The sequence below is a fragment of the Calonectris borealis genome, chromosome 2, assembly GCF_964195595.1.
Source record: "Calonectris borealis chromosome 2, bCalBor7.hap1.2, whole genome shotgun sequence".
In the NCBI taxonomy this organism is placed as follows: Eukaryota; Metazoa; Chordata; class Aves; order Procellariiformes; family Procellariidae; genus Calonectris; species Calonectris borealis.
The window spans coordinates 135,484,907-135,511,987 of record NC_134313.1 but is presented as its reverse complement, the minus strand read 5'-3'; the positions used below and the strand labels follow the sequence as shown (position 1 = coordinate 135,511,987).

At 39.1% G+C, this 27,081-nt stretch overlaps 1 protein-coding gene across 3 annotated transcripts; it reads left to right on the top strand.

Moving 5' to 3' along the window:
* The first annotated feature begins 964 nt into the window (after positions 1-964).
* Positions 965-27,081, top strand: KLHL7 (kelch like family member 7). 3 transcript variants are annotated; one of them, XM_075143594.1, is made up of 12 exons: positions 1,291-1,382; positions 1,974-2,125; positions 5,801-5,903; positions 6,850-6,943; positions 8,145-8,269; positions 10,091-10,266; positions 13,298-13,472; positions 14,923-15,065; positions 20,366-20,606; positions 23,555-23,756; positions 24,043-24,140; positions 25,801-27,081. In XM_075143594.1, the coding sequence occupies exons 3-12, from the start codon at positions 5,825-5,827 to the stop codon at positions 26,082-26,084; spliced, it is 1,617 nt and encodes a 538-aa protein (XP_074999695.1). In that variant the 5' UTR covers positions 1,291-1,382; positions 1,974-2,125; positions 5,801-5,824; the 3' UTR covers positions 26,085-27,081. The 3 variants fall into 3 exon arrangements, with proteins under 3 accessions (XP_074999693.1, XP_074999694.1, XP_074999695.1); XM_075143592.1 differs by lacking the exon at positions 1,974-2,125 and having other exon boundaries at positions 965-1,382; XM_075143593.1 differs by lacking the exons at positions 1,974-2,125; positions 5,801-5,903 and having other exon boundaries at positions 1,050-1,382.

Sequence of the window (27,081 nt, the reverse complement as noted above, 5' to 3'; positions counted from 1 at the left end):
GATTGCTTTCGATCTGAAATTAAAACTCTACAGGAAAATTCTTTACACTGTGAAATCTGAAATCGGCCAGATGTACATTCCCAGTTTTCTCAATTTGTCACTAAGATAGCTGTACTAAGATCTGCGGTAATAGGCTATTACTGTGGCAAGAGAGGTGCAGATTTCTCATTTTTACTGTTATAGAATAAAATCTGGAAAATCAAGTGATAGCTGTGTCAGTGTGGTTTTTTTTCAATGAAATAAAGGATAAACATATTAAAATTCTTACTACTTCCATATAAGAGTAATTATTAGATGGCAGAACCACGGAATATCAAACAGAGTACAAAGTGCATCTTATTACTGTTTACCATAAGGTATATGATATCAGGAACAAAATGGCTCATTCCTTTAATTAACAAAGCCTCACTTTATCCATGCACAAATCTCTCTCCCTTCAAGTCACAGTATTAATCTGTTCAACACCTTGTTATCTGTGGAATTAAAACTGGAATCATCATACAAACGCGCAAACAGAAAATTCACACTAAAACGCAGCTTTGGCTGACACAACCCTACTCAAAAAACGGGGATCGAGGCACCAAATATTTTGGCCGATGCATTATTTCTGAAGAGGGGCGGATGCAGCCTCCAGGACAGGGAAGCCGTTGCCTCTGGTTCACGTTTGTTTCCCTCCTCAGTCCACGCGAGCCCGAGACTGGCTTCCACCTTGCCGGCGGAGGCCGGGGTCCTTCAGGCGGAAGCTGACAGGGCCTCCACCTGCGCGCAGTGACTTTTCGCCCCTTGCTCACACACAGGACCGCCAACACCCCGTCAGCCCCCCGGGCAGGGCAGCTTCAACACCCCCAGTCTCTCCCCAGGCCCGGGCCCACTCGCAGGGCCCGGGGCTCCCCGAGAGACCCCCGCCACGGCCGCGCAGGGCCCCGCCCGCCTCGGACCGAGCACTGCGCACGCGCGCCCCTCCGCCCGCCACGTGACGCGCCCAAGCCCCTCCGCTCTTTGTTTACCCCGCGTGGGGGCCGCGCGCCGGCTGATGGCGTCAGCGCGCGTCGGCCCGCCCCCCGCGCCAAGGCCGCTTCCGCCGCGGCGGGCGTCGCTCTGGTGTCGGCGGCGGGGGCCCTGCCTGCCCGCGCGCTCCTCGGCGGCGAGCGTCAGGAGCCGGTAGTCGCCGCCCGGTAGCTGGCGGGCGTCGCCTCGGCGGCGCATGTGCCCCGGCGGGGGTGGCGGGCCGCTGGTGTCCGCGGCGGTGAGGGCGGGGGAGCATGGCCGCCCCCGGGTCGGAGAAGAGCAGCAAGAAGAAGACGGAGAAGAAGCTCGCCGCCCGCGAGGAGGCGAAGCTGCTGGCGAGCTTCATGGGGGTGATGAACACCATGCGCAAGCAGGTACGGCGGCGGTGGCGGCTTCCCCCCCCGCCCCCGGTCCGGCGGCGGCGGGGCCTGGGGCCGCCCGGCGGCTCCGTCGCGGGCCGCGGCGGGGGGCCAGAGGCTGGCGGCGGCGACCCGCGGGCGGCCGCTTGTCGCCTGGCTCCGCCGCCGTGTAAGGCTCCCGGGGAGCCGAGCAGAAGGGCGCTCGCCGGGGCTGCCGGCCGGCGGAGTCAGTGCTGCCCAGCAGACGGAGCCCGCCTCCCTGGTGAAGGTTTGCTTGGGGTTTTCTGCCTGTGGAATTTGGGTGCGGTGCGTCCTTGGGAGGACGGTACCGGCGAGGCAAGCCGGAGTGCCTGAGCCTCTCCGGCAGGCCTTGGCTGGTGTGAAAGGTAATTCCCGAAACCCTGCCGTGTGCCGGCAGAAGAAGTTCAGATTGTACTTGCGACGGCGTATTGCTGGTGCTGAAGGCAGAAGACGCGGTGGATCTGCTTCATTACCTAATAATATCTTGCCGATGGTAGTTCTGTCCTATAGTTAAGTCAGAAGTTAAACTGCAATTGATTGCTGAGTTTTTCCAGTTGGAGTATTCACACAGCCCTTTTCAAACAGAAACCTGAGGGGAGTAAAAAGATGTTGATGCTGAATTTTGACCAGGAACTCTTCTCTGAACAAACTGACTGTGTACCCCCGTGAACAGTATCAGTATAGCAAAGCTGCAGCGGGAGGAGAGGGATGACTGGAACCATGGTTCGTTTTCGCAGGTAGCATTTCTTCTTGTGCTTCATACCAAATACGTCTGGCCATCTCATAGGAAGCCAATGGTAGTATAGGGTGCTGGTGGCCGCATCTTTACAAATTCTGACCTTTTTGGCAGATCAGATTCCTAGATCAATAGTCCAATGATTATTAAAGGTGACTCTTCTGTTTACCAATAGAGCAAGAGTGGTAACCAAAATCATAATTACACAAGTGGATTTCAGTTGAGCTGTCCAAACTGAAAGAAATGATGATTTTTTAATTTTTTTTTTTCCCCCCCTTAAAAAGCTCAGACTTCTGGTACAAGAGCAGAAGGATGATCTGTGTAACTCCTTGCATACCTTTCTCCTTGGAGGAGGAGCTGGCTTGATTGTGGTACTATGGGTCACTTAAAAACAATGATGTGGAGCCAGAATTAAAGCTGACTCTGAAGCCAGCTGTTCAAGAACACCTGGGGGCTTCATACTTGGCACAGTCATGTGTTGTATCTTCTAGGGTTTAGCTGCTTTTTTCCCAGTGTTAGTCTTGCCAAAGGCTCAGTCCAGCTTTTAGTGATGTGTTCATCAGCAGTCTAGGTCCTGGCCTAGCAAGTGATATCAGAGTGTTAATTCTGCTTTTCTCCAGCACTTCAGCCCTGTTCTTTTCTCACTAACACACAGTCAGTTGTGTTGTCTGCATAAGCCATTTCATGCAATGATGCTCCTATGTATGAAAAACCAAATTGGTTTCAATGACTTCAGGTAAAGGAATTGAGACTTAAAGCCTATGATCTACTTTTTCAGTGTGGGCTTTGTTTCTGTTCTAATTGGGTAAACATATTCCACGGTGTAGCTGAGTTATAACTCAGCTTATGACTGTTTATATCATACCTCTGTCCTTGTTGACAAGGGGATGCCAGATGCTGTTATGCTTTGTAAGTATACAGAGGAAATATTGCCCTGACTCAGCTGTATGTACAGCCCCTAGCACAGGGAAATCATAATGCTTTACCATGTCACTACTCCAGTATGTGGCACCACGTTGTTCTGTGTAAGTGCCTCATCTTTCGGTATAGTAGAGTGCCAACTCTCATCTAGTTACGAGTTACTCTAAACAGGGAGAGAGAGGATCAGGATTAAGTGCTGTGAAATTTGTGTGTACTTCCCATTCAAATTTCAAAATCTGTTATGCCAGGGGAGGTGCAACTCTGAATTTTGCCTGCTATCAGAGTTTCTTGGAAACTTCTGATCTGACTTCTGATGGTGGCTTTGCATATCCCACCCAGTGCTGACCACTCCAGAAATTCTTGCATAATTCATGACACTCATGCTTCTTTAGGTGTTGTTTGTAAGAGGAGGTTAACTATTCCTGGAGGGGCAGGGGAAGGTGTGATTATGTAGGATGATTAGGAAGTCAGCAGGAGCCAGAGGAAAATGTACTAGTTCAGCTGAGTAGTTGCACTAAAGTTTAAGAGGACTTAGGCAGCAATTTCTTCTTGTATTTTGATAAGTGAAGGACTATGCTGTGGTTATAAAACCTAAATATGATAGGACTTAAAAATTTTCTGTGATGGAAATAGCAACGTGCATGTGGTGCACTAGCTATTTAAATGCATTAGTTTCATGCTGTAGGAAGATGGGCCAGTTGGAAACTATAGGTAATTTTAAAGAGGCTGCTTTTTGTGTAAGCTGGGATCTAGAGACAGCCTCCATAAGTATGGGAGTTTAGAGTAAACTATGGACATACCTGCACTTAGTACTGGTATGATGTTGGGGGCAAGAATGTTTAGTGCATGGAGGACGACTTGCTCATCTCCAACATGAGATGGCCCATGTCTTTGTGGGTTTTACAGAGCTATTTGACAGCATGTGCATAAATCCTTTGTTGCAACTTTGCAGCTGAGTGGAGGTCAGCCAAGAGTGAAGTAATGGAGAATGAAGCTGGGACAGAGTTGCAAGGTGTTGCTGAACCTGTTATTTGGAAGATGAAGCACCCTAATGCAAGCTTACGCTTGGGTGTGTCCTTTGGTTGATGTAATGCCAGTCATCTCTTGCCTCATTGAGGCGACGGAGTGACACCAATGGGTCCTTCTAGAAAGAAGTACAAGAATCCTCAGAAGAGCATTAGTTAAAATGGAACAGTCACACCCAGAAACGTCCCAGGGAAAGAAATGAAAATGATGGTCTGTTTTGGTTGACAAATACTTCTTCCTGCACCCAGAGAGGCCTTAGAATATCTGAGGTGCTTCAAATGCTGAGCTGAGGCACTAAATGTATCTTAAAAATTCAGCATGGAGTTCAAGCAACAGTTGCAAGTCTTAGCAAAGCTTGGCCACAGGATTTTATGGTATCTTGTACTGCTAATTTCTGATGCTTGTTTTGAACCAGATGTGCTAGGAATTTCAGCTTTAAAGGATTTCCTCTGAAACTTTTCTTGAATGGTATCTTTTTGTTGTTGTTTCAATCTTAAATGGTTTAAAGCTACAGATGTACAAAGGAAGTTGTATGTCACCCCCCATCTAACTTCTAATTAAACCATTTTTAAAAAAAAAAATTATTTATGTTTTGTCCAACGTGTGCTTCTGAGTGTCCTTTCCTTCAAGAAACTAAAAAATAGGCTTATTTGAAGGGGCTGCGTATATGGATTATCAGCCTTGTTAGGTGTGCCCTAGATAATATTGTTTGTATGTGGAAAACATTCTCACGCTGTTCTAAGCAAGTATATACTTCCCACAGTAGAAATGCTCTTTTCTGGGGTTAGTATTGGGATGGGTGAAGGTAGGTGTTTCTGAAAGTAGTTCCATGAACTTAAGGTAGTAGTTGAAAATTAATTCCTGTTTATAGGAAGCAGTGCTGCTCAGTTTTACTTTATTAATAAAGAGGATGTTATAATTAACTGTAGTATGGTGTGCATTTATTTTAGCGAGTATGTTCTTAGAAAGGATACAATTTGAGAATCTATTCAAATTATATGCTTTTACCCCAATCCCGTACTATATCTTCTCATGTCTCCTGACAACTTTTATAAGTACTGTCACTTTCCTTTGTCCTTCTAGTGCATGACAGTTCACATGTAGGGGAGAAACTAACTGCTTACATACAAACAGCGAACAAATGAGAAATAATTTTTTTTTTTATCTGGAAGTTAGTTGCTCATCAGGTGTGACCAGTCAAACCCTTCCATAGAAGTGGTATTTTGGGGATACATTTTCTTAAAAATGTTTCATTGAATGCTTTGAACTTGTTCATCACTTTACCTCCGGTTGGGCAATATGATGGCAGTCTTCAGATATGAGGTTCCTATGAGTTTGTTTTGAAAATCAACTCAGCTGAGTAGAGAAGAGAGACACTGATGGATGAAAAGGGTGTAATGTAAATGCAGCCCCTGCTAAATGCTGCATAGCCTATGTTATTGGAGGCTGATATAAATGCTACAGGAAAAACTTTAATCAGAGTTCATACGTTATTTGCGACCATCCTTAAGATACTAATTCGTGAGTAAACTGAACTTTGCTAGTTCTCCAGGTTACTGAACTTAACTTTGACTTTCAGAAAATCTTCTTATTACATAATATTCTTGAGTTGTGTGGATTAAGAAAAGCAATGAACTTCCATAAGCTGTTTTTAAAGAAATATTGTTGAAAGATTTTAAAAAATGCTGATCTTTGCGGTTTTTTGTGTCTGCTTTTTCCCCTGATTTAGAAAACTCTATGTGATGTCATTCTTATGGTTCAAGAAAGAAAGATCCCAGCTCACCGTGTTGTGCTTGCTTCAGCCAGTCATTTTTTTAACTTGATGTTTACTAGTAAGTCTTTTCAAAATTGATTGATTATAAGCTTTTGTGGTGATATCCTGTTAGACTTGTGGCTGACAAGCTGTTTATTTTATGAAAGTGATTAATTTCAGGGATGAGTATAAGTGAAGATCTCGTCATTTTGTGTCCTTCTTCCATTCATCTCTGTTCACCCTTCCCCTCAATTTCCCTTTCTCTCTTGATGGAGTGTTACTTCATATGTAAGCTCTCTTATTAATTGGGGTCCATACATTGTGTTAGAGTTGGTCTCCCTCCTTTAACCTGAAAATTGGGAGTTTTTACTCCCATGACAGAATTTGTCTGCCCCGTTGCTTCCCACCATTAGGCACTTCCACATATAAAATGGGCTTTCAGAAGTGTAAATATTCTTCCATTTATGCTATCTTTACAAATTCAGTTATGTAGTATCTATCTTACTTTTGTATGCCTTACCCATGAATTGTAAAATTACTATGCTATAAAACACACATTAAAGTCGAGCAGAAGTAAAATAACTGTGCCTTCCAATGGTCAGCTTGTAACCATCTGTGGCCAAACTTACAGTGCTCTGTCTGGATGTGGGGAGCTTGGAGCTGTCTCTATTGTTATCAGCTTGAATGTGGAAATAGCTTTTGACAGTGCAGCATGTGCTTCCTGTTTTTGGTAATGCTACCTTGGCAGTCTGCACTCGAGTCAACAGCATCTATGACCTTTTCTATTTAATACAATTATCATAATTTACATAATCCAAACATGCGCACACACCAGTTATCTTGTTTGTCCCACTGCCTCCTTTCTTTCCTGACTTGCATTAGTAATCCTGGGAAAACAGCAATCAACTGTGTGCAGTTTTTAGCAGGTTCCCACTTCGTATAATCACTTAATTTTCTACTGTTTGCAAAACATAAAATAATTAGAGCGGCTTATTGATGTAGTTTGTCTTTTAATCTTTTTGCAGCAAATATGCTTGAATCAAAGTCCTTTGAAGTGGAGCTAAAAGATGCAGAACCTGACATTATTGAACAGCTCGTGGAGTTTGCTTATACTGCAAGGTAGGTTTGTTATTTAAAGCTGACACTTATTTCTAGGAGGCCTGCCTATTGTAAATGATAAAATCTTAAAATAATGCTTTTATGATTCATCAGTTTTGTTACCATTACAATTCTTTACTTTGTTTAGAGCCTGATGTGACTAGACCTTCTATCCTTCCCTTTTCCTTTTTATTTAATCAGTAAGAAGCCCTACAGACTAAAGAGAGTAGTAGTTGTCTCCAGAAAGCAATTCAAAGCACTTCAAGCTTTTGAATTCAGTGTTGGAGTCAAATTACATTTCCCATTGTTCTGAAATTCAGCCCCTTATTGATATCAGCAGGGTTTCTCTTCATGACCATGGTAGCTATTGCACAGAACCATTTCCAGGAGTTATACCTTCATCTCAAAACAGGCAGGGTGGATAACTGTTCTGTGAACAGCATTTCCCTCCTATCTGAGGTTGTCCATATGTTTGGGGTTTTTTTGTTGTTGTTGTAGTTTTTGTTTTGGGTTTTTTTTTAATAGAGTTTGTGCAGATGACTAGGATTGTAAACACTTAAAACTACTTAATCGGCTCTCATGACCGATGGATGGCAGGCCTTTCATCTTTGTGCTAATGGGATTAACTCTCCTTAGGAAGGCTTTGTCCTTTCTTTGAGAGGAACCTTGTATGCTCTGTCAGTGGTGAGAGACAGTCAGTGTCAGCACCCCAGCCATATGGTTGCCTCCCCTGGTGCCCAAGCCCTTGTCTGTGGGCTCTGTACCTTCTCTTGAAGCAGTGCCAAACTGGTTGTTCTGCTTGTGCACTCTGGGCAAATCAGCCAGAGCAGTCTTGACAATGAGTTTAGAGAGATTTTGCTGATGCCTCTTTGAGAGTAGGAGTCTGTCAGAAGAAAGGTTCTGTTCTTCTTCTGTTTTATGAAACTGGCTACTCACACAAGTCAAAGCAATTGCATGGTACTGCAGAGGGCCTGTTTTAAAGGCTTGTTCTTCAGAATCCAGGACTGTTTACTCTTTGCCCTTCCTCAGTAAAGTCGAGCAAATGAAAGCAATTTGGAAAGATCATGAAGGGAGGTTGTGCCTTCAGACTGTATGTGAAAGATTCTTGGGCGAATAGCGGGGAAATAATTTTGCCATTTATGTGAATTGGTGTAAGTTGCTTTTCTACTACAACAAAGTAGGTAATTTTAGTGATGCTAATTTTACACCTTCTGTTTTGCAGAATCTCCGTTAACAGCAATAATGTCCAGTCTTTACTAGATGCAGCAAACCAATATCAAATTGAACCTGTGAAAAAAATGTGTGTGGACTTCTTAAAAGAACAAGTCGATGCTTCCAATTGTCTTGGTAAGAGAAATGCAGACCTAAATTTACTGTTTATTTTTTAACTTTGCTGTTCCTGAAAAACAGTATTGTCTAAAAGACAGTAATATTTGGCTAAATCCAGGCATGTAAAAATAATTTTGCTCTGAATCTGAACTGTCGTCCCTTGCCGTGGACAAAACAATCTGGCAGTTGTCTTCACCAGTGTCAGGGTCCACTGACTGTGCTAGGTCTCATCCCAGCTTGGCAGCACCCTGGAGCTTCTTGTTTGTTAGAGAACCTCGGCTGTCTAGTAAGGTGGAGCTTTCAGTTTTTGTTACTGTACTTGGAGACAGAATTTGGCAGAGTTGTAATTTTAACAAAACTAGCATATCTTCTAAAAGTATGAACAGGATAAGTTTAGGTTACCTTTGTTTTTAATTGCTCTTCATTTTGACTGAAATCCATGAATGTCATCTGGGCAGGTTTGATATTTAATATGTTCTATAGCTCTAATGTGAACTCGGTGTTACAGAAAAGGTAAACAACAAGTAGAACTAAATGATTTTTCATGCTTAAGATTTGGTGCATTTTATTTAATCAGAGATTAAAGATAAACTTGTTTATAGGGCTTCTTACTGACATGTATCATGTAATTCTCCTAGTAACATCTCAATCATGCTGTAGATGTTTATAATACCAATAGAAATGTTTTGCAGAGTATCTGAATTATAATGATTCAATTGACACTTCTGTGGCTCTGAAACAACTGCTGGAAGAAAGACATTACCTTCTAAGGAAAATGCCACTTATGCTTGCTTTGAGGCATATTCCCTCCTCTGGTTTTTGTTAACTAGAAAATTAATTATGGTCTCTAACGCTTGCATACTTTGTTGCTAACTTGTAGTAAAAAAGGAGATAAAGATTAAATCATTTTTTGCTCAAGGCATTGTTTACAAGTTGAAATGTATTCTGTGCAGACTCATAGGCATGTCCATAGTTCATGTAAAAAAAGTGTATTTGAAAGAAACCATGGCTTATTTTGAATCTCTTGAAGTTTTGTCAAGAGGTCATACACTCGGATTTTATCTTTCTAGTTTGCATTTTGCTACTTAGAGCAGCTCAGGCTAGTTGCAGCCCATGGGTTGGTGAGTTGCTTCTGCCCCACTTGCCATCTCCTCCACAGGAGGAGGAGGAGAACTGTAGCATGATGAGCAAAAGTTGCTGCTGAAAAACTCTGTGCTTACCTGGCTTGTAATGGGAAAGTTGGAAATGGTGCTTGTCAGTAGCAGTTGCTATTTATACCTTTTATGCCAACCTTCTGCCCTTGCAACAGCATCAACTTCACTTTTTTGTGTTGGTCTGCAGCTGACTGTGCTACCTTTATAGAAAAGTTCCAGTTCACTGTGACTCTTGAAGGAAATTGGGCTTGGTTGGTGACTGCTGCACGAGCGGGTTGGGGAGGTCATAAAACTTGGATCCAGTTTCTCAAGCTGTTCTGGTTAGACTTTGTTACTGTGATATGGCTCAGACCTGGTTAAGGTACTGTATCTGCTTTGTAATGGGGAAAGAAACAGTGAGGAAATAGTGCTGGGGAGATAGTTAATACAGCGAGTGCTGCAGGTCTGACTCTCCAGTTAAGTTTGATAGGGATCAGAAGCTTGTGCTTATCTTAGTTTCTCTGGACTTGCCGATGAGTTATGACAGCATGTGTTTTAAAGAAAAAGAAAAAAGATCATGTAATAAATATTAAACTGGGCTTGCAAGTATCACTGAAATTATGGTAATTTTATTCTATTTTAATGTATTAAAGGTAATTGCAGTTCAAGTTTGGAAAGATTTTTGTCTTAATTTTTCCTTCATTAGGTATAAGTGTGTTAGCAGAATGCCTAGACTGTCCAGAACTGAAAGCCACTGCAGATGACTTTATCCATCAGCATTTCACTGAAGTTTACAAAACAGATGAGTTTCTTCAGCTTGATGTTAAGCGTGTGACACATCTCTTGAACCAAGATACGTTGACAGTGAGGGCAGAAGACCAGGTGAGATCCCTGTTTCATACCAGCTAAGAGCATTGAACTTCACTATCTTTTTTTAATCAAGAACTAGTTTAAAGTATCTCACTTCTGATGTTCCTACAGTATATGATGCATATAATGCTTGCTAAATTGCAGAATAAAAGGTGCATCCTAACTTGGTCAAAACCAAATATTAATGAATGTCCACATTTCAAGTGTGGTGGTTATATGTGTTGTTTCAGCAAACTAGGAGGAAAGAAGTCATAAAGGGAGTAAGCAAAACAGTTTCCTTTATCGAGATAGGGCTTCTGATTCCATAGTATGTGAGCTGAATTAAGTTTGATGTATGTCGTGGTTTGACCCCAGCCAGCAACTAAACACCACGCAGCCACTTGCTCACTCTCCGCCTCCGGTAGGATGGGGGAGAGAATCGGGAGGGCACAAGTAGGAAAACTCGCGGGTTGAGATAAAAACAGTTTAATAATGGAAATAAAATGAAGTAGAACAGTAATAATAACAATGATAACAGCAATAACAGAATATACAGAGCAGGTGATGCACAATGCAACTGCTCACCACCCGCTGACCGCATGTCCCGACCGAGAGAGGGCCCCCCCATAGTTTTTATACTGAGCATGATGTGACATGATATAGAATACCCCATTGGCCAGCTGGGTCAACCGCCCTGGCTATGCTGGTTCACGTGCTATCAGTGAAAGTGAACTACTTCAAAGTGGTAAGCAAACTGCACCTTAATGGCTGCATGTCTCTACCTGAGTATGGTCTCAGCCCATTTCAGAGAGGAGTTGCTTCTGATGGAAACATATGCATACACAAGTTAAGCTTGGGGAACTGAGGGACTTGGAAACAAGGTGAACAAAACACTGAAAGCTAGATGCATTGACTGTGATGGATTGATGGAAGGCCCTCCTTATTTAGGGAGTGAACGCAAACAAGTTTAGGTGGCTGAAAGGAGCCTGGAGTTTCACTCAATTGCAAGTTGTAACCTGTGGTAAAAATTACATTCACAGCTATGCCATTTGGAAGGCTTGATTCAGCTTATAGCACAGCCCTGAATGCTTGTTTGCCAGCATTTTCTTCCTACTGCAGGAAAATAGGAAGAGTATAGGTGTGTCTGCACTGCAGCCCAAAGAGGTGATTGCAGGATGGTTATAGCTGCTAGGTACTTCTTGTAGCTTCTCAGCCAAATCCAGTGAAGCCATACTGAAATCTTGCCTTTCTAGCTATGCTGTTCTGGTGCTTGAACTAGGTAATTTAAGTTTGGGTATGTCATCATGAGTTGACTTGTAACTTTGAAGTGCAACAGAGGGATCTCATAGTCAAGATGGTATGTGTATCCACTTAGATAGAAATGGATGTTTTCCTGACTCTGAAGTTTAGCTTTCATAGAATTAATGCATTTTCTTCAATGTACCTCTTGCAGTAAAAAGCTTCAATGAAAATAAGAATTACTAAGGGTGGGGGATAATATCAGGTGACTAGAATATGATAGTTGGCTAGTTAAAAGTATACATGAGTTATGTCACAGTTCAACATTCTTGCTATGTGCTGGGAAAAGTTCAGGTCACAGGGTAACATTCTCAAAGCTGGAAGTGTTGTTTAGCTTGCAGCCAAAATGACACTTTGAAATTTACATTCTTGAAGTTATGTTGGTAAGGTAGGATGGCATGCTTTAACTTGACAGCAGTGGTAGAAATCTTGTGTCGGCAGCATGGCATCATTAAAATTCCTTTAGGAAAGTGGCAGTGTGCAGTATGAAATGGCAGAAGTTTGCCAGTGATACTAAAGGAATCTTATTTCTCAGGAGTACTGCTAGGAAGTTGACATTATACTCTAACTTTTGTGTTGGTGCAAAGCATATTTACATTTAGGAAAAAAGGAAGGTAGCTTTAATTACTAGCTGTCCTATTTTTTCCTGTATGCAAGTAATGTTTCTGTTGATGAAAGGATATGATGTTCCTGTCCCAGTCATTCTGTTGAATTTCCTTAGCTGATGAAATTGAGCCTTAAATATTGTCTTATTTCTTTACTCTCCCTTGCTCTCTGGTCATTTTGCAGGATTGTAGCTGAGGTGGTTTAGCAGTCCTTCTGAATAACTCTAATTCTACCATTAAATGTCTTTCCACATTATATCTCAGTCACTCACTGCGGATCACTGTGATCAGTTTCAGCTACAGGAGTAGGTATTGACTGTGCTATCACTTGTAACGAAGCTAGTGCTGACTCTGAAGTGGCAGCATAGTAGATAAGCTTGCTATGTCTGAGAGCAGCACTGAAGTATCTTAGTACACAGGTAATACTGGATTTTCATTTCACTGCTTCCTGACCCAGTGGACAATCATAAAGAGAGCAGATTTGTTGGTTACCTTCCCTGTTCTGTCCTCCCTGCCCCCTAAGAAAACCCATTATCTTTTCCTGTAAAGAGGAGATAGAGAGGAGGCTCTCTGAATGGTAAATTTACGGCAGTCTGCAGCTAAAAACTTTAATTTAAATGGTCCCCTAAGACACAACAATAGCAATGTATTTGGATCCCCAACACATTGATTTGGTAACAGAAGCAGTTTGTCAGCTCAGGAGACTATATCGAGTGGAAGCTATTTCAGCATTTCTGGTGAAGTATTACCAGTGTTTGTGACATGGAACTCGAAGCATATTAGTCTTAACCTGGTACAGGGGTTACCCACATTAATGTGAATTGCAGATTCATGCTTCCCATTTGCAGGAAAAAAAAAAGGCTAAATAGCAGTAGTGGGTTTTTTTCTTTTTAAAGTTTGTAGATGGGTTTTATTCTGTGTTTGTGCATTTATTTTACTTCATGTCTGAGCACTGTCTTTTTTGGTGTTTGGTTGTTTTGTTGTGGGTTTTGGTTTTTTTTTTTTTTTTTGGAAGATGGTGATGGATCCCCACATATTAAACTGTTAGTATAAGTTAACCTCCAACAGGCAGAAGAATCAATTTGGAGCATTAAGCTTTCATTATTTGTCTTACCGTGTGGTGATGTAGCTTATCCTTTTCTTTCCTTCTCTTGTTTAAGGTTTATGATGCAGCAGTGAGATGGCTGAAGTATGATGAGCCAAATCGCCAGCCGTACATGGTTGATATTCTTGCTAAAGTCCGATTTCCTCTTATATCAAAGAACTTCTTAAGTAAAACAGTTCAGGCTGAACCACTTATTCAGGATAACCCAGAATGCCTTAAAATGGTGATCAGTAAGTTGACCTCTAGCTGAAATCTCTAATGTTCTGTATAATTAAAAAAATGCTGTGGAATTTTTGAAAATTGTTTGCTTTAAAATGCTCTGATAATTTTCACATTAAATTCATCTGACTATGTTCCCTCTAGGATGCTGCACTTAGTTGGAGTTGGATTAGCAGATTATCACATAAATAAAACCCAGCTTATGTAACAGAGTGTGACTTTCATTTCTTTTCTCCTAGCAAATGACATAAACTCCATGATGAGTAATGGAATGGAGATTTTGTCAATGAGTCATTAGGGTAATTGGAAGTGTTAGTGTGCCTTTGGGACAGGCTAGTAACTTCAATATTGTTCATGTTTATATGTGCTTTAATAAAAGAAATATTTTGTGTCAAAATTTTGAACATTACAAAGCTTCCCTAAGCAAATGAGAATGTTAAGCATATGTTGCGCTATTTTCAACTCTAATATATACTGACCATTGAGCCTACAGACAGTTTCATTCTCAAGGTGCAGATAAGATAGGGAACAAGCTTCACTTTTGTTTTTAGACACTATTTGTGAAATTTTATCATGTAAGAAAGAAAAGCCTAGATGTTGATAAATATTCTGGAAGGAAATTTTTTCGTTTCGGTAGTGGTTAACTAGTGGGCTTCATTTTAGTGTAGATCTAAAAAATGGTATGCAACTGTTTTCCTTCAGTCAATGAACAAGATCCAAATTAATCTCTATGTTGGTAAGTATTTGCTGACCATCAAAATCTCAGTCATAATTCTTGTGTGACATGGAGTTGGGTGCATTGTTTAAGAAATAAGGATTTTTGTTTGCCTGGTTTTAGTGGCTTGTAATGTCACTAATATTTTTGTGTTCTTTGGAATGTTTCTTAGGAGAATGCTTATTTTCTTATACCAATTTTAAGTAATATTTTGCATTGTCAAGCTAAGAACAAAATTGAGAAGTTTTCTTGAGGTACAATATGCTGGGGATGCCTGCCTTATTAATCAGAAATTGGAGGGTGAGGAGACAGGCATTGTTGATTCCTCACTGCATTCAAGTCCCTTCCTCTAATGTTAGTATTGTACTGTTTAGCTCCCAGTTCTGCTATTCCTTTTCTTTGGGTTTGCTTCCTTTTGCCTGTTTCAATGCAACAAACTTAGTTGCTTGTTAATATTGGCTAAATGAGCTGATAGATAAATTGGTATATAATGTGAGTCCATATCCACGTCTGGTTTTCACATGGAGCAAGCAAGTTGAAATGGGGTGTAAATCTGGATGTATGCTCCCATCCTCATGTGCTGCTGTGCATTCTTCCCGTTTAAATCAAAGCTGTATAGGTATAACGTAGAAACTTGTTTTCCCTCTTTTCCCTCCCTTCTCTCTCCCCACCATCCTTGCCTCTGAAACATCCCTTTCCATGTATGAGCTACACTGGATCTGCAACAGTTGTTGTCTTCCTTCCAGGTGGGATGCGATACCATCTACTTTCCCCAGAAGACAGAGAAGAGTTAGTGGAAGGTACACGACCAAGAAGAAAAAAACATGATTATCGCATTGCTTTGTTTGGAGGCTCACAGCCCCAGTCCTGCAGATATTTTAATCCAAAGGTAATCGTTACCTCAGAATGCATTAAGATTCACTGTTTGTAATCTTATGTGTTTTATTTGCTGATGATATTAACTAAGACATAATGATCTACAAAACAGTGTTAGGAAGGATGTATTCCCTGCCTCTTGGGTATACAGTTGGAGGAGTATGGTTAATTAGGTATTTTCAAATCTGTGTACCTAGATGTAATATTTCATTTTCAATAGAATGATTATGTGTTTGTTTAATGGCAGTATTAGATATGGAGTTCTGATAAATCCATCTGAGTTGAGAATTGATTGGTATGTGCATCCCACAGCTGGAAATAAATAAAAGGTCACCAAAAGATCAAGCAATTGATTAGGAATATACGAAAGTATGTATGCATGTGCATGCATGTATGTGTTCAGAGAATAACTTGAAGCAATTTCTTTTTAGCACAAGTTAAATTATTGGCTTGTATGTTAGCGTAGAACCCAGTTTTAGAGTGCAAAGTGGTTTTTCAGTGCATTTATAATAAATATGTAACCACTTCTAAATCCCAATGGTTCACAATTTTGTTTGTTCTTAAGAGTATATAAGGAGAAGAATTGGGAGCCAAGTATTACGTAAGTGGAAAAGAGTGAGTGAGTTTCTACAACAAAAAAACTTAGAGATGGCCAATTTAGAGCAAGCGAGCTTTGCCTGAAATTTGTTTCCATGTTTCCTGAATAAAAACAAGCCACAGGAATGGTGTATATTTCAGCTATGCAGACTAGATGGTCTAGAAACATCAGCTGCATGCAGAAGGATTATCCATACTCTGTTTTGCCACGCAAGCACATGCAGTAATACGAAAAAAAGTTGCTACATAAACATCAGGGCTCTCTAAGTTATGAGATCACATACATGTAATATTTTGTTGCAGAAATTCTGGTTGTTCTTACTCAGCATATTAAATGCTTGTTATAATTTCAAACAATTTCGTGTGCTATCTGTGTGAACTTTATAGTCAATGTGAGCCCTGTCAAATCTAATTCAGAATGAATGAGCCCTTGGGATGTGTTTTGAACTCATCATTCACATTCCCTTATGTAAGATAAAATTGAAGCCACCTTCTTTGAGCACCACTCAACTCTGGGGAAAAAAAACCTACCAGCTTTGCTGACTTAGTTTGAGAGACATTTAATATGTATTTTTATTGGGAATTCCAAATTCCTAAATAATGACCACCTTTTTCCTTCATACACATACTCAAGCAAGATAAGTAGTACTCCAACTGGGGGTGAGGAGGTGAGGGAAACAGAGCAGATAATTCTTTCCTTTCCAAGGTCTGAGTCAGGGAAGCCTTTGATCAGGGCATTCATCAAACAGTTACTTGGTTTTGGCATTTTAACAAGTTGTAATTCACCCAGTATGCTCTGACCTTTCTTTTATTAGAAGGAAATCAGATCAAAGTTTCTTTCTCCTAATCTCCAGTTACTTATGTCGGAACAAAGCTAATTTTAGGCAGGATGGCAACTAACTTTGAGAGTTACTGTCCCAGTCATTAATTGGCAATGGTATTATCAGCATAGCATGCATGTGGTCTCTTTACCAACCTAACTGATAGGTTAAATTCCGTAAGTGCCTAATGTCAATGGTGTCAGAACTCAAAAGATGGGGGTTGTTGCTTCATCACTCTTCATAAACTAATATAAACATCACCCCCCCAGTTGTCACCATGTATTTTCTGAAAACCTAATCTTGTTTGAAAAATAATAATCTCAGTGCATGGTGAGTGCGAGTGACAGGCAGACTTAGAACTAAAAGGAAAATTAGTTAGGTAGTATGTAGTTAGGTGATCTTCAGTCAGACCTAAATTATAATATTAGAAAGAAATCTGTTTTGTGGACAAAAAGTCATATCTATGTAAGTCTACATAAAGCATAGGATAAAATAGCTTATTTTTTTCATACACTATTTGTCCAAGCATAATACCAAAAAAGAATTGAGTTTGGAAGAAATTTTGCAGAACTGCCTCTTGATCAAGCTTTATGGCCTTGCATGTGGATTAATGGGCGGGGAAAGGGGGGGGGGCAGGGAAGGAAAAGGAAAAAAGTGGGTAATTGGAGATCTTGATTCTAACAAGCATGTCTTCCTTGAATGTTTTCCTAGTACATATATGCTTTCTTGGGTATTCTTAGCTAGCCTGTCATGTCTTGTTTGAATAGCTTTTTACTTACTTCATTTCCAACTCTAAGCTATTTAAAGGTCCCTTTCTGGATGTTTTGCTTGAGTATCTGAGTTTGATCTTTAATTAACTGTGACAGTAGCTTCTCAAGTGCAACAAACCAAGAATCCAGAACCCCTATTGAATTAGCATCATGTGCATGCAAAGTAAGTGTGGGATGTAAGGCTCCAATGCTGCAAAGACTATATCACGTTTAAGTCACTTTAATTAGTCTCATCAAAAGATGATGGGAGTGTCACAGAGCAGATAATTCAGGTTGAGTATGTACTTCTGCAAGGTTAGGACCTTGGGAAAGAACTGAAATTTTGTTTGTTGTCTGTTGAACTGGTTGAATAGTGACCTAGTCCTTCACTCTTGATTTTAATTAAATTCAATAATTTAATTAAATTCTTATGTGTCAGCTAAAGAAACAGTTCAAAACAAAGGTTATGTTTTTCCTGAAAATATTTTCTCATTTGTAAGTGATACAAATTTCAATAATTCTAACACTATAAAACTAGTGACAAAAAATTTAATTTTCACGGATTGCTTTGCACGCAAAATTAGTCTCTAATGTTGATTTTCATTTCCTTGTTGTCAAAAAGGGTTCTTTAAATAAGAATGGATTGGGTACTGTGTGTTATTTGTTGAAACTGTTAGCAGTATTACTTTAAGTCTATATTTGTTGTCTCTTGCACTGTAACTGATATTTCTATTGATGCATGTACTTCATCAAGAGAGCAAAATGATGCAACAGGACAGATGCAGATGGGCATAAAACTTGTGGAGCAATCTGGCACCATTTTGAGTAGAGATGTTTGTTTTCAGAATACTACTAGAAATCCTAGATGTCCTATTAACGGTGGTGGGAAGCATTTTCTGGTTGAATTTTCCACAGAATATTTTAAAAAAGCTTTTTTTTTTGCCCAAGTTGGGAATAAAATACTTCTTGTTTTGTTTTATGAATTCTTGATAAAAATTTATACATGACTTTATGGGATTTTAAGGCAGCAATATTCTTTCGAAATTGCCGTCTCTAGTACCAGAAATGGCTGGAATTTTTAACTTTTTAACAGTGCAAAATTCAGCAATGGCAAGTAACAAGTAACAGATGCCTGGCAACACTATTTCTTAATGATTAAGGGAACCAGCATACCTTTTATGAGGAGATAGAGCTGTAGTCAATAAGCTGTTAGTGGGGAGATTGTTCGTATTAGGCACATCTGCTGTTTTCCCTGACACACTTGGAAGAGGAGGTATCAACTGAAAACAAGGGAAAAGTCTTAAACAAAAGGAGGCACTTTTTTACATGGCTTATAATTACATGGGCCATGCTTGTCACAGGGTCTTGTGGCTGCTAGGAATTCAGATAGTTTTAATAAGTGATTAAATAAATTCATGAAAGAGAAAAAAGCTGTTCAAAAACTATTAAATACAAAGATACTGCTTCTTCCTCTGGTGTCCTGCATCACAATTTGTTGAAAACAAAGATCAGCAGGGAAGGTGTCACCATATACCTTACTTGGTTTTTCTTTCCCTACCCAGCCCCCCAAAAGGGCTTGCCATTGCCCAAGGCTGTGTGGATCTTGACTGTGGCATAAAGCAACTCTTCTGCATAATTCTTAAATGCATAAAATGCATAAATTGCAATCAGTTCTATGCGGTGCAGACTAACACTGAAGAACATTACAAGAGAATGACCTAAACTGCCTCCTGCTGAAAGAGGAGGATACTGCTGAGTATGCTCAGGTTACGGCTTTTCATTTGATAAAGGTGTGGATGAAATGGTAGCTATGAACTGAAGCCATAAAAGTGGGTCAGATCACAGCCCTTTATAACAGTAAAGGAAAACAGGATTTTTTGTAGAAGTGCCAGAAGTTTGAGCTAGAAAATATGTTGATCTTGCACAATGCACTAAGACATTTTCTTAAGATTTATGCAGCTATTTATTTTGCCATGCTGTAGTATGGCTTTCCTTTCTAGGATGCCCCAGGACCTGTTTCTCACCATAAAGGGCCACATGCACCTGCCAGCTCTTCTTGATATGGGGGATGCTACAAGAAAAGATTGTAAGATGTTTTGGACTATAACATGCTCTGCCTCTCTTTCTTTGAACCCCCATGTAGGAGTCGCTGTTCTTCCTCATTGACCAAGGTGTTTGAAGTATGTCCTTGCTAAGAAAATGTAATGATGTAACGTCTTGTGTGAACCATTACAATGAAGGTCATTCAGCAGGTTGAGCTAGACCATCCCGAGGTGGCACAGATAACAGTTAAGGTCCCATACTTTCCTGTTCAGTATAGGATACAAGCTATGCTCATGGAATATGTGAGATGCTGTTACTCAAGAAGTGTTTCTTGTGCTGTATGCTATCCTGATGGTCTGCCATCAGTTGCTGAGTTTGGTGTTTTTAAGGCTTTGGGTAGTGTTACTGCCCATATTTGATACTCACTGATTTTGCCAATCCATGCAAAATCAGTTTCTAGGCAACATGACTGCCAGTATTTGTGATGGAGCATTACCCTATTTCTCATGCTATCAATTGTGGATAGCTATAGATCATTTGTGTTTTGTAAATTCTGTAAATAAGCTTCTAGTTGTCATGGTAATAAAGTATGTATCAGAGCTTTTTAACTGAGTTGCTTGTCAATTTGGATATTATCTTCTCCTTTTTCCATCGCCTTTGTTTGGTACATTCTGTATTTTATTTTTTTAGAAAGAATCTGTTACTATATGTAAGATGTCTTTTTCCATTCCTATAAAAGAAAATGCAATCCTACTTTATTGATCATATGCATTGTTTCTGACATGATAGCAGTAGGAGGTCAATTCTGTTGGAAAAAAAAATATCTGTTTTTCAGGGAAGCTGTACTGGGTGCACACAGGGAATGAGGAAATAGAAATTCATAATGTCATGGTTCATTGCAGCTAACTATGTCTGTGTCTAAGAGAATTTTTCAAGAGTACGCCTGAGGAGTATTCTTCAATAAACAGTATTCATGTTTGTTTTGAAAAGGAACTTTAAAACTGACCATATCTAAATCTCTATGAAAAGCTCTGTTTGAAAAACACTCGCTGTGCAGGTAAGTGTTATAATCTATTAGACATTACCTGTTCTTTGTAATGCAGGATTACAGCTGGACAGACATCCGATGTCCCTTTGAAAAGCGCAGGGATGCAGCTTGTGTCTTCTGGGACAACGTAGTTTATATTTTGGGTGGTTCCCAGCTCTTCCCTATAAAGCGAATGGACTGCTACAATGTGGTGAAGGATAGCTGGTATTCCAAGCTAGGACCTCCAACACCTCGAGATAGCCTTGCAGCCTGTGCTGCTGAGGGCAAAATTTATACATCTGGTGGTTCAGAAGTGGGTAAGACACTAAAAATCTTTAAAACAAACCAAAAAAAAAAAAAGCACAAACAAACATACCTGGAAATTTTTCTGGTTTTTGCATGACTCTCTTGAAAAGAAACTGCACGTTGCCATGTTAGCCTAATGAGTTTACTTTCTCATATTTAGGATTTTATCCTCCCCACAATCCAACAATCTATTTGTTGTGTTTTTAAAATGGTTTCACTGATTGAAATGATTAATATTTACATTAACTAGAGCATAAAGTACACTGCAACTCTTAAAAGTTAACTAAGGACAAGCAAATATATTTTGGGAGTCCCACTCTGCTCTTAGCTAGCTTCTATAAATCCACAGAACTCAGTGTGGTTTAAAATTTTCTGCGATGCATGGCCAGAATAGCTGCATTTAGCAATGGCATTCCTTGTATACAACATATGTTGGGCCTAATGAGGTTTTTTTAAGGAAAAAAAAAGGGTGGAAAAAGGCTTTTGAAACTACTGCTTTTGGTGGTGAAATCATACCTTGGCCTGTAAAGGAATTTATCCAACTTGTGTCAAATGACAGAAGTTGTCTTCTGTTAGTTTGTTATTCTGTTGGTTTGCTTCAGTAAATGGAGGAATACTACTTTCTTTAGATGTTATTACTCATCATAGTAAAAAAAAAAGACCATTGGGGGTGTTACAGCAACATTTTTAACACTTTTTTTTTTTAAATCCGATACATCGTCAGCAAACCAAAAGTTGGAATGTAGGTATACTATATCCATAAAAAATATAGAGCTTTAAAAAAAGCTGTATTCTGGGGAAAAAGAAAAAACAAAAACAAAAAACACCACACCAAAACCCACAAACCAAAAAAAAAACCCCACACAAACAAAACACCAAAACAAAAAAAAAAACACAAACCCTAGAGCCAGGGAGAAGTTTTTTAGATCTTTTTGAGTTCTGCCTTGCTGCAGAGGGAGGTGAGCAGAGGGAAAAAAAGGTCATAATCTCAGCTTAAATTGATAAGTCAGTTAATGGGAAGTTGTGACATTTAGGTAATGTTATCTGACTTCTAAAGTATTTCAAGAGGTCTACTGTAGCAGCAGATTAGCCAGTTCCTAGCCACCACCTAGTGTGATAAATGTGAAATAGCACCTTTCCCATTACTTGAAATAGGCTTAACTAAGGCTGCATTGGGAAACTTGGAACACCACAAAACCTTGTAAATCTTCCTAGTTTCCCACATGTCAGTTCATGAGGGAGTATGTTACAAACTTTGTATAGTTTATTTTCTAATACATTGTAATTAGTTAATACAACTGTAATGGAAATTTTAATTTAGGAGTTTTCTTTTAAGTCTACCCTCACATTACTGCACAGTTTCACTTTGCTCTCCATAAATATTATTCAACACAGAATAGTAAAAGCTGAAAATTAATAACGGAGTTTATTTTGCCTGTACTTTTTTCTTCTTTGGAATTCAGTGAACACTGCTTATTTGGAAAAGTCTGTCTATCCTGAATCTAGTATTTTCTAATTTGGAGCAGGCAATTATGTGAAACCATTAATTGGAGAAAATGCTGCAGTGTGTTAAGCTGTAGAGAAATCTAAAAATTGCATGCTTTTTGCATTGATTGAAGAGTTTGGAAAACAAATTACTGTGCCAGTCCATTACAGAAAACAGGGCTCGTTTCCCCGTTTTGAATTGATGGGAGTACTGTTTTATTTGCAATAGCTAGCAGAGTTTGAAAGCTAAACATACTAAATTCTTCCACTATATTTAGGTGCAGGAAAAATATTTAAGTTTATACTGAAAATGGAAGCTTTTACCTTTTTTAAAAAAAGACATTAAAGACAGTTCTGCTGTATTTCCCATGGATGAGAATTTCTGCAACTTCAAAGCAATAAGGATGTGTATTTACATCAAGGAAAAAATGTGTCCCACTCTATACAGTTCTTCGTGATATTGAGAATTACATGGTAGGAGTAAACAAACACACAGTTTATAGAAGTCTGCTCCTGTATTTTGGGTCTGGAAACGTAGCACTGTTTTGAGGGTTCAAATCCGCAGCTGGTAGTGAGTGCTGCTAGTGTGACACAATTTTTAGAAGTAGAAAGCCAAGGAAAAAGAGGCACAGGAAAAGGCACCTTTAATTGTTCTGGGTGAATGTATCTATTGAAACAAAGAGGAGAAGGATCCTGGTTCTCTTCTGAGAAAGTTGTATCCAGCCTTCTCTGCTTTGGCTATGGTTCAGCTAGTTACATGAGTACAAGTCTTCAAGCTCCCATCTATCTTCATTAGAAAAAATGCTTTTGATTCCAGTAATAGTTTTATTGGCCCTTGAGGGAGGAGTACACAGACCTTGCACTTCCAGAAAATAAGTATCTGCCAGTCCCCAGGAAGAAAGTAAAATGGTGAGGAGTAGCTGTCTTATGGTTGCTAATAATTTAGCAGTATGTTATGATATAATCAAGCTATCTAATTCCAAAGGCAACAAGTATTCTGGGAATTGGGCAAGTCACATTGCTTAGAGAAAAAAAGATTCCTGTGAATCTGTACTAAGTTTACAAAGCTGGTTTCATCTTCACATCTGAAAGTTCAATATATTTCCAAGTAGTGAGAGTAGCATGAAGAGATGACAATATGATCGGTAATTTATATACATCTCTGTACAGTGTTTATTCCCCCCCTAAAAATAAAAGAATATCCTCATCATTTGTTTTTGTTTTTAAACACAAATGGCAATTTTATAAACTTACTTGCACATTTTGGAACAAAAGAGTCAAAAGAATTATACGTATGTACTTTCTGAATAGTCCCAAGTTTCAAATTGATTAGTTCTGCTTTTGGAGGTGGGAAAGCAGCTTTCCCTTTTCAACTAACAAATAAAGCATCAATTTGATAATTACTGTTAGACTCTTCTCTTGAAAGACAACCATAAAAATTAATGCCACTTTGGTGGGTTTCTATTTTTTTAAGGAAATTCTGCACTGTATTTATTTGAATGCTATGACACAAGAACAGAAAGCTGGCACACAAAGCCCAGCATGCTGACTCAGCGATGCAGCCATGGAATGGTAGAGGCGAATGGTCTCATTTATGTATGCGGAGGAAGCTTGGGAAACAATGTTTCTGGAAGAGTCCTAAATTCCTGTGAAGTTTATGACCCAGCCACCGAAACGTAAGTATTGAATCAATTCTGATTATTTTTGGTTACTTGGGGCTTTGCTCGCTCTGTAAATAACTGAAGTATAGATGAATAAGAATTGTATGTGGTAAGGAATTTTCCTGAGTTAAACAGTAATAAATCAGTTATTTGTAGTTTTACTTAAAAGGCAGTTTTTCTTAAGCAGCTTTCTTCTGTATTTCATTTTCTTAATGCTAGGTTTTATTTACATATTTTATACCTATTTTCTAGGAACTAAATAGTGAGTTTTCCTGTTTTGTTTGGTTTTCTTTTTCCCCAGGTGGACTGAGCTGTGTCCAATGATTGAAGCCAGGAAGAATCATGGGCTGGTGTTCGTAAAGGACAAAATATTTGCTGTGGGTGGACAAAATGGCTTAGGTACTTTAATTCTATTAATTCTCTAGCTGGTCACACAAGGCTTCATGGGGGCCTTTCTTCTTCTGCAAAGAGTTCATTTTACTCTGTTCAGCTGAAAAACTTTGAGCAATACCATAAAACATGTCCTGTTGTCATATCATTGTTGCCTGCCTTCTTTCAACTCCCTACTTCACTGCATCTTATTTTTCAAACTCTTTTACTAATGACAGTACTGTCAAATTCAGATACGCACCCATACTGTAGCCCAGTTCTGCAGTAGTTAATATGGCTAAACCAGTCATCTGAGAAAAGATAATTTTTTTTTAGTTATTCATTATATATTTTGAGAGAGTTTAACATTCTTTTGAGAGACAGGTAAAGATGTAGCCAGTATTTTAGGAACTTCAGCCTAAAGACTTAAAACTAGTCAGCTATTCTAAAGTGGTGAAAACGTGAGAACTTTTTTGACTGCCCTAGTTTTGAAATATGACTTACATGGGCAGGTCATTTATCATCTGCCTATCTTATTGTCTTTAAAACTAGAATAATAATTTATTTCCCAGGAGAATTGAATTTTAATTACGTAGGTTTTCTGAAGTGCTTTTCAAAGTGGAAAATTCTCAGCTATGAGGTTTATTAATCACTATTTATGGTAATTGGAATATTTGATTTCAGATTAATGCTATTTTAGAATATAGCTTGTGTTTTAATTAGCTACTAAAACTATTCCAGCATGACTGATTTCTAATGGAAAAATATCAGTAGATGCATTTTTTGCACAAACATTTTATCAATTGGTTATAGCTGGAGCTGCCAATTTGTAAAATGTTAGTGTATTCACTGAATGCTCATTTTAGAAGTTTGTACTATTGAACAAATAAGTTAAAGTATTATGTTGCTGTTCATATTCTGTAGCCTGACTGGTTAATTGTTCTTATTTTAATATAATGGGGAAGAGTTATGTCTGGGGTGAAATATTTGTACCTTTTAACATTACATAGAAGTTTCTTAATCTCTCAGATCTAATAAATCAGGACTGGAAGTGAAAACTCTGTGACTCATATTACAATTGTTAAATAACAGGATGCTTGTAGATATTGTAAAGTGTAATTACTAGCCTATTTCCTAAAGAAGCAAATCTTAGTCACAAAATCTACTCTACTAACTTTTGATTCCCTTGGCCCTTTTCAAAGGGTCTTAGGCTTTTAAACTTCAATGATTTTAATATCATAATGAAGAGAGACATCCCCTATCTGTAAATGAGCAATTTAGGTAAAGGTACTGGTGACCCCTCTAGAATAAAATGCCCTCACTATAGGGAAGTTTCAGGTGGATTCCTGAGTTTTAGTCACTAGCCACAAATCCGTAAGAAATTCGGCGTTGTTAGTTCTTCTGTTCATGAAGTAACATTAGAATCTCTAGAAAGCATATAATGTGAAATTTGTTACAACACATCTTGCTTTCATTCTCTTTTTTACTTTTCTGTTTCTGTATTTATAAAAGGATAAACCACTAGTTTAGAAACCTGTGGCCTTTTTTCAAGTTTTTTTTTTTACTCTAAGATTTATGTTTTAATCTAAACCTTGAAAATAAAGACTAAGTTTAATGAAGCATTTGTATGCTCTAGTTCACTCCGCACGGTATAATGTAATAAGCAGTTATCTATTTCATTGCTTTGTAGGTGGCCTTGATAATGTAGAATATTACGATATCAAGATGAATGAATGGAAGATGGTGTCTCCAATGCCATGGAAAGGTGTAACAGTGAAGTGTGCTGCTGTGGGATCTATAGTCTATGTCCTGGCTGGTTTTCAGGGTGTTGGTCGATTAGGGCACATTCTTGAATATAATACTGAAACAGACAAGTGGATAGCCAACTCCAAAGTCCGTGCTTTCCCAGTGACAAGTTGTTTAATCTGTGTTGTAGACACTTGTGGGGCAAATGAAGAAACTTTAGAGACCTGAAGACCGGTAGGAGATGCTGAGACGTTCTTCAAGGACTTGGGGAAAGATGGCTATTGGTGCTTTGCTTCCATGTTTTACTGAATCTTGTTAAACTGAGTAATGGGAAAAACTGAGATGCAGTCTTTCAATTTGTATATACAGCATATTGTGTAACATGGATTTTGTCATGCCCATTTTCTTGTCTGTTTTAAGAGATGGGGATGTGTTCTGAGAATCCACTTACCTAGCTGAGATCATATGGAATCTTCCTTTAAAAGGACTCTTGTGTGTGGCCTTGTCAAAAATAGACCCAATCCAATTATTTAGAAGAACTCAAAGCATTTGATGAAGATAAGATTTCTGGTTAAATGACACTTTACCGAGCTCAGTTGCAGAGATTCTTCATTTAATAAAGGTGAGTAAATGCAGCTTGGGTCATGAGAAATATGAGCAAAAATTCTTCTCATTTATACCTACCTGCAGAAATCTTACTAGGATGTGATGAAGATCTTTTCCTCAGGAAAGACCAAGGACAGTGGTATAATAAAGATTCCCATTGAATGGGGATAGGTTATACAGCTCTCTAGATTATGGTAGCTGCCCTCTTCCAGTGACTTTCTTCCATCATCTGCATGACTGCATATCAATTTTTAAAGACAGACAGGCCATACATACAGATTAGAGAAACACTTTGCTAATGACATCTTTGGCATTTTGGGGAGCTTTCACAGAAGAGACTTTCTTTTTTTTTATTATACTGAAGTAGGGGGATGGTGGGGGAAGTCCACACTAATTGTGCACTATAATTAGCAAGTTGGAAACTTGGGATTAATTTTCAATATATCTTCCCAGGCATCAGACTGTACATACTGTGGATGCCAAACCATTAGCAAAGATGGGAATAGGAATGGGAAAGCAAAGTCAATACAACAAATGTATTGATTTTCTTCTTGAAAATGACTGTTTTTAAAATGACATGAACCAAGGCATTAAAGATACTTTATAGAAGTCTTCTAAA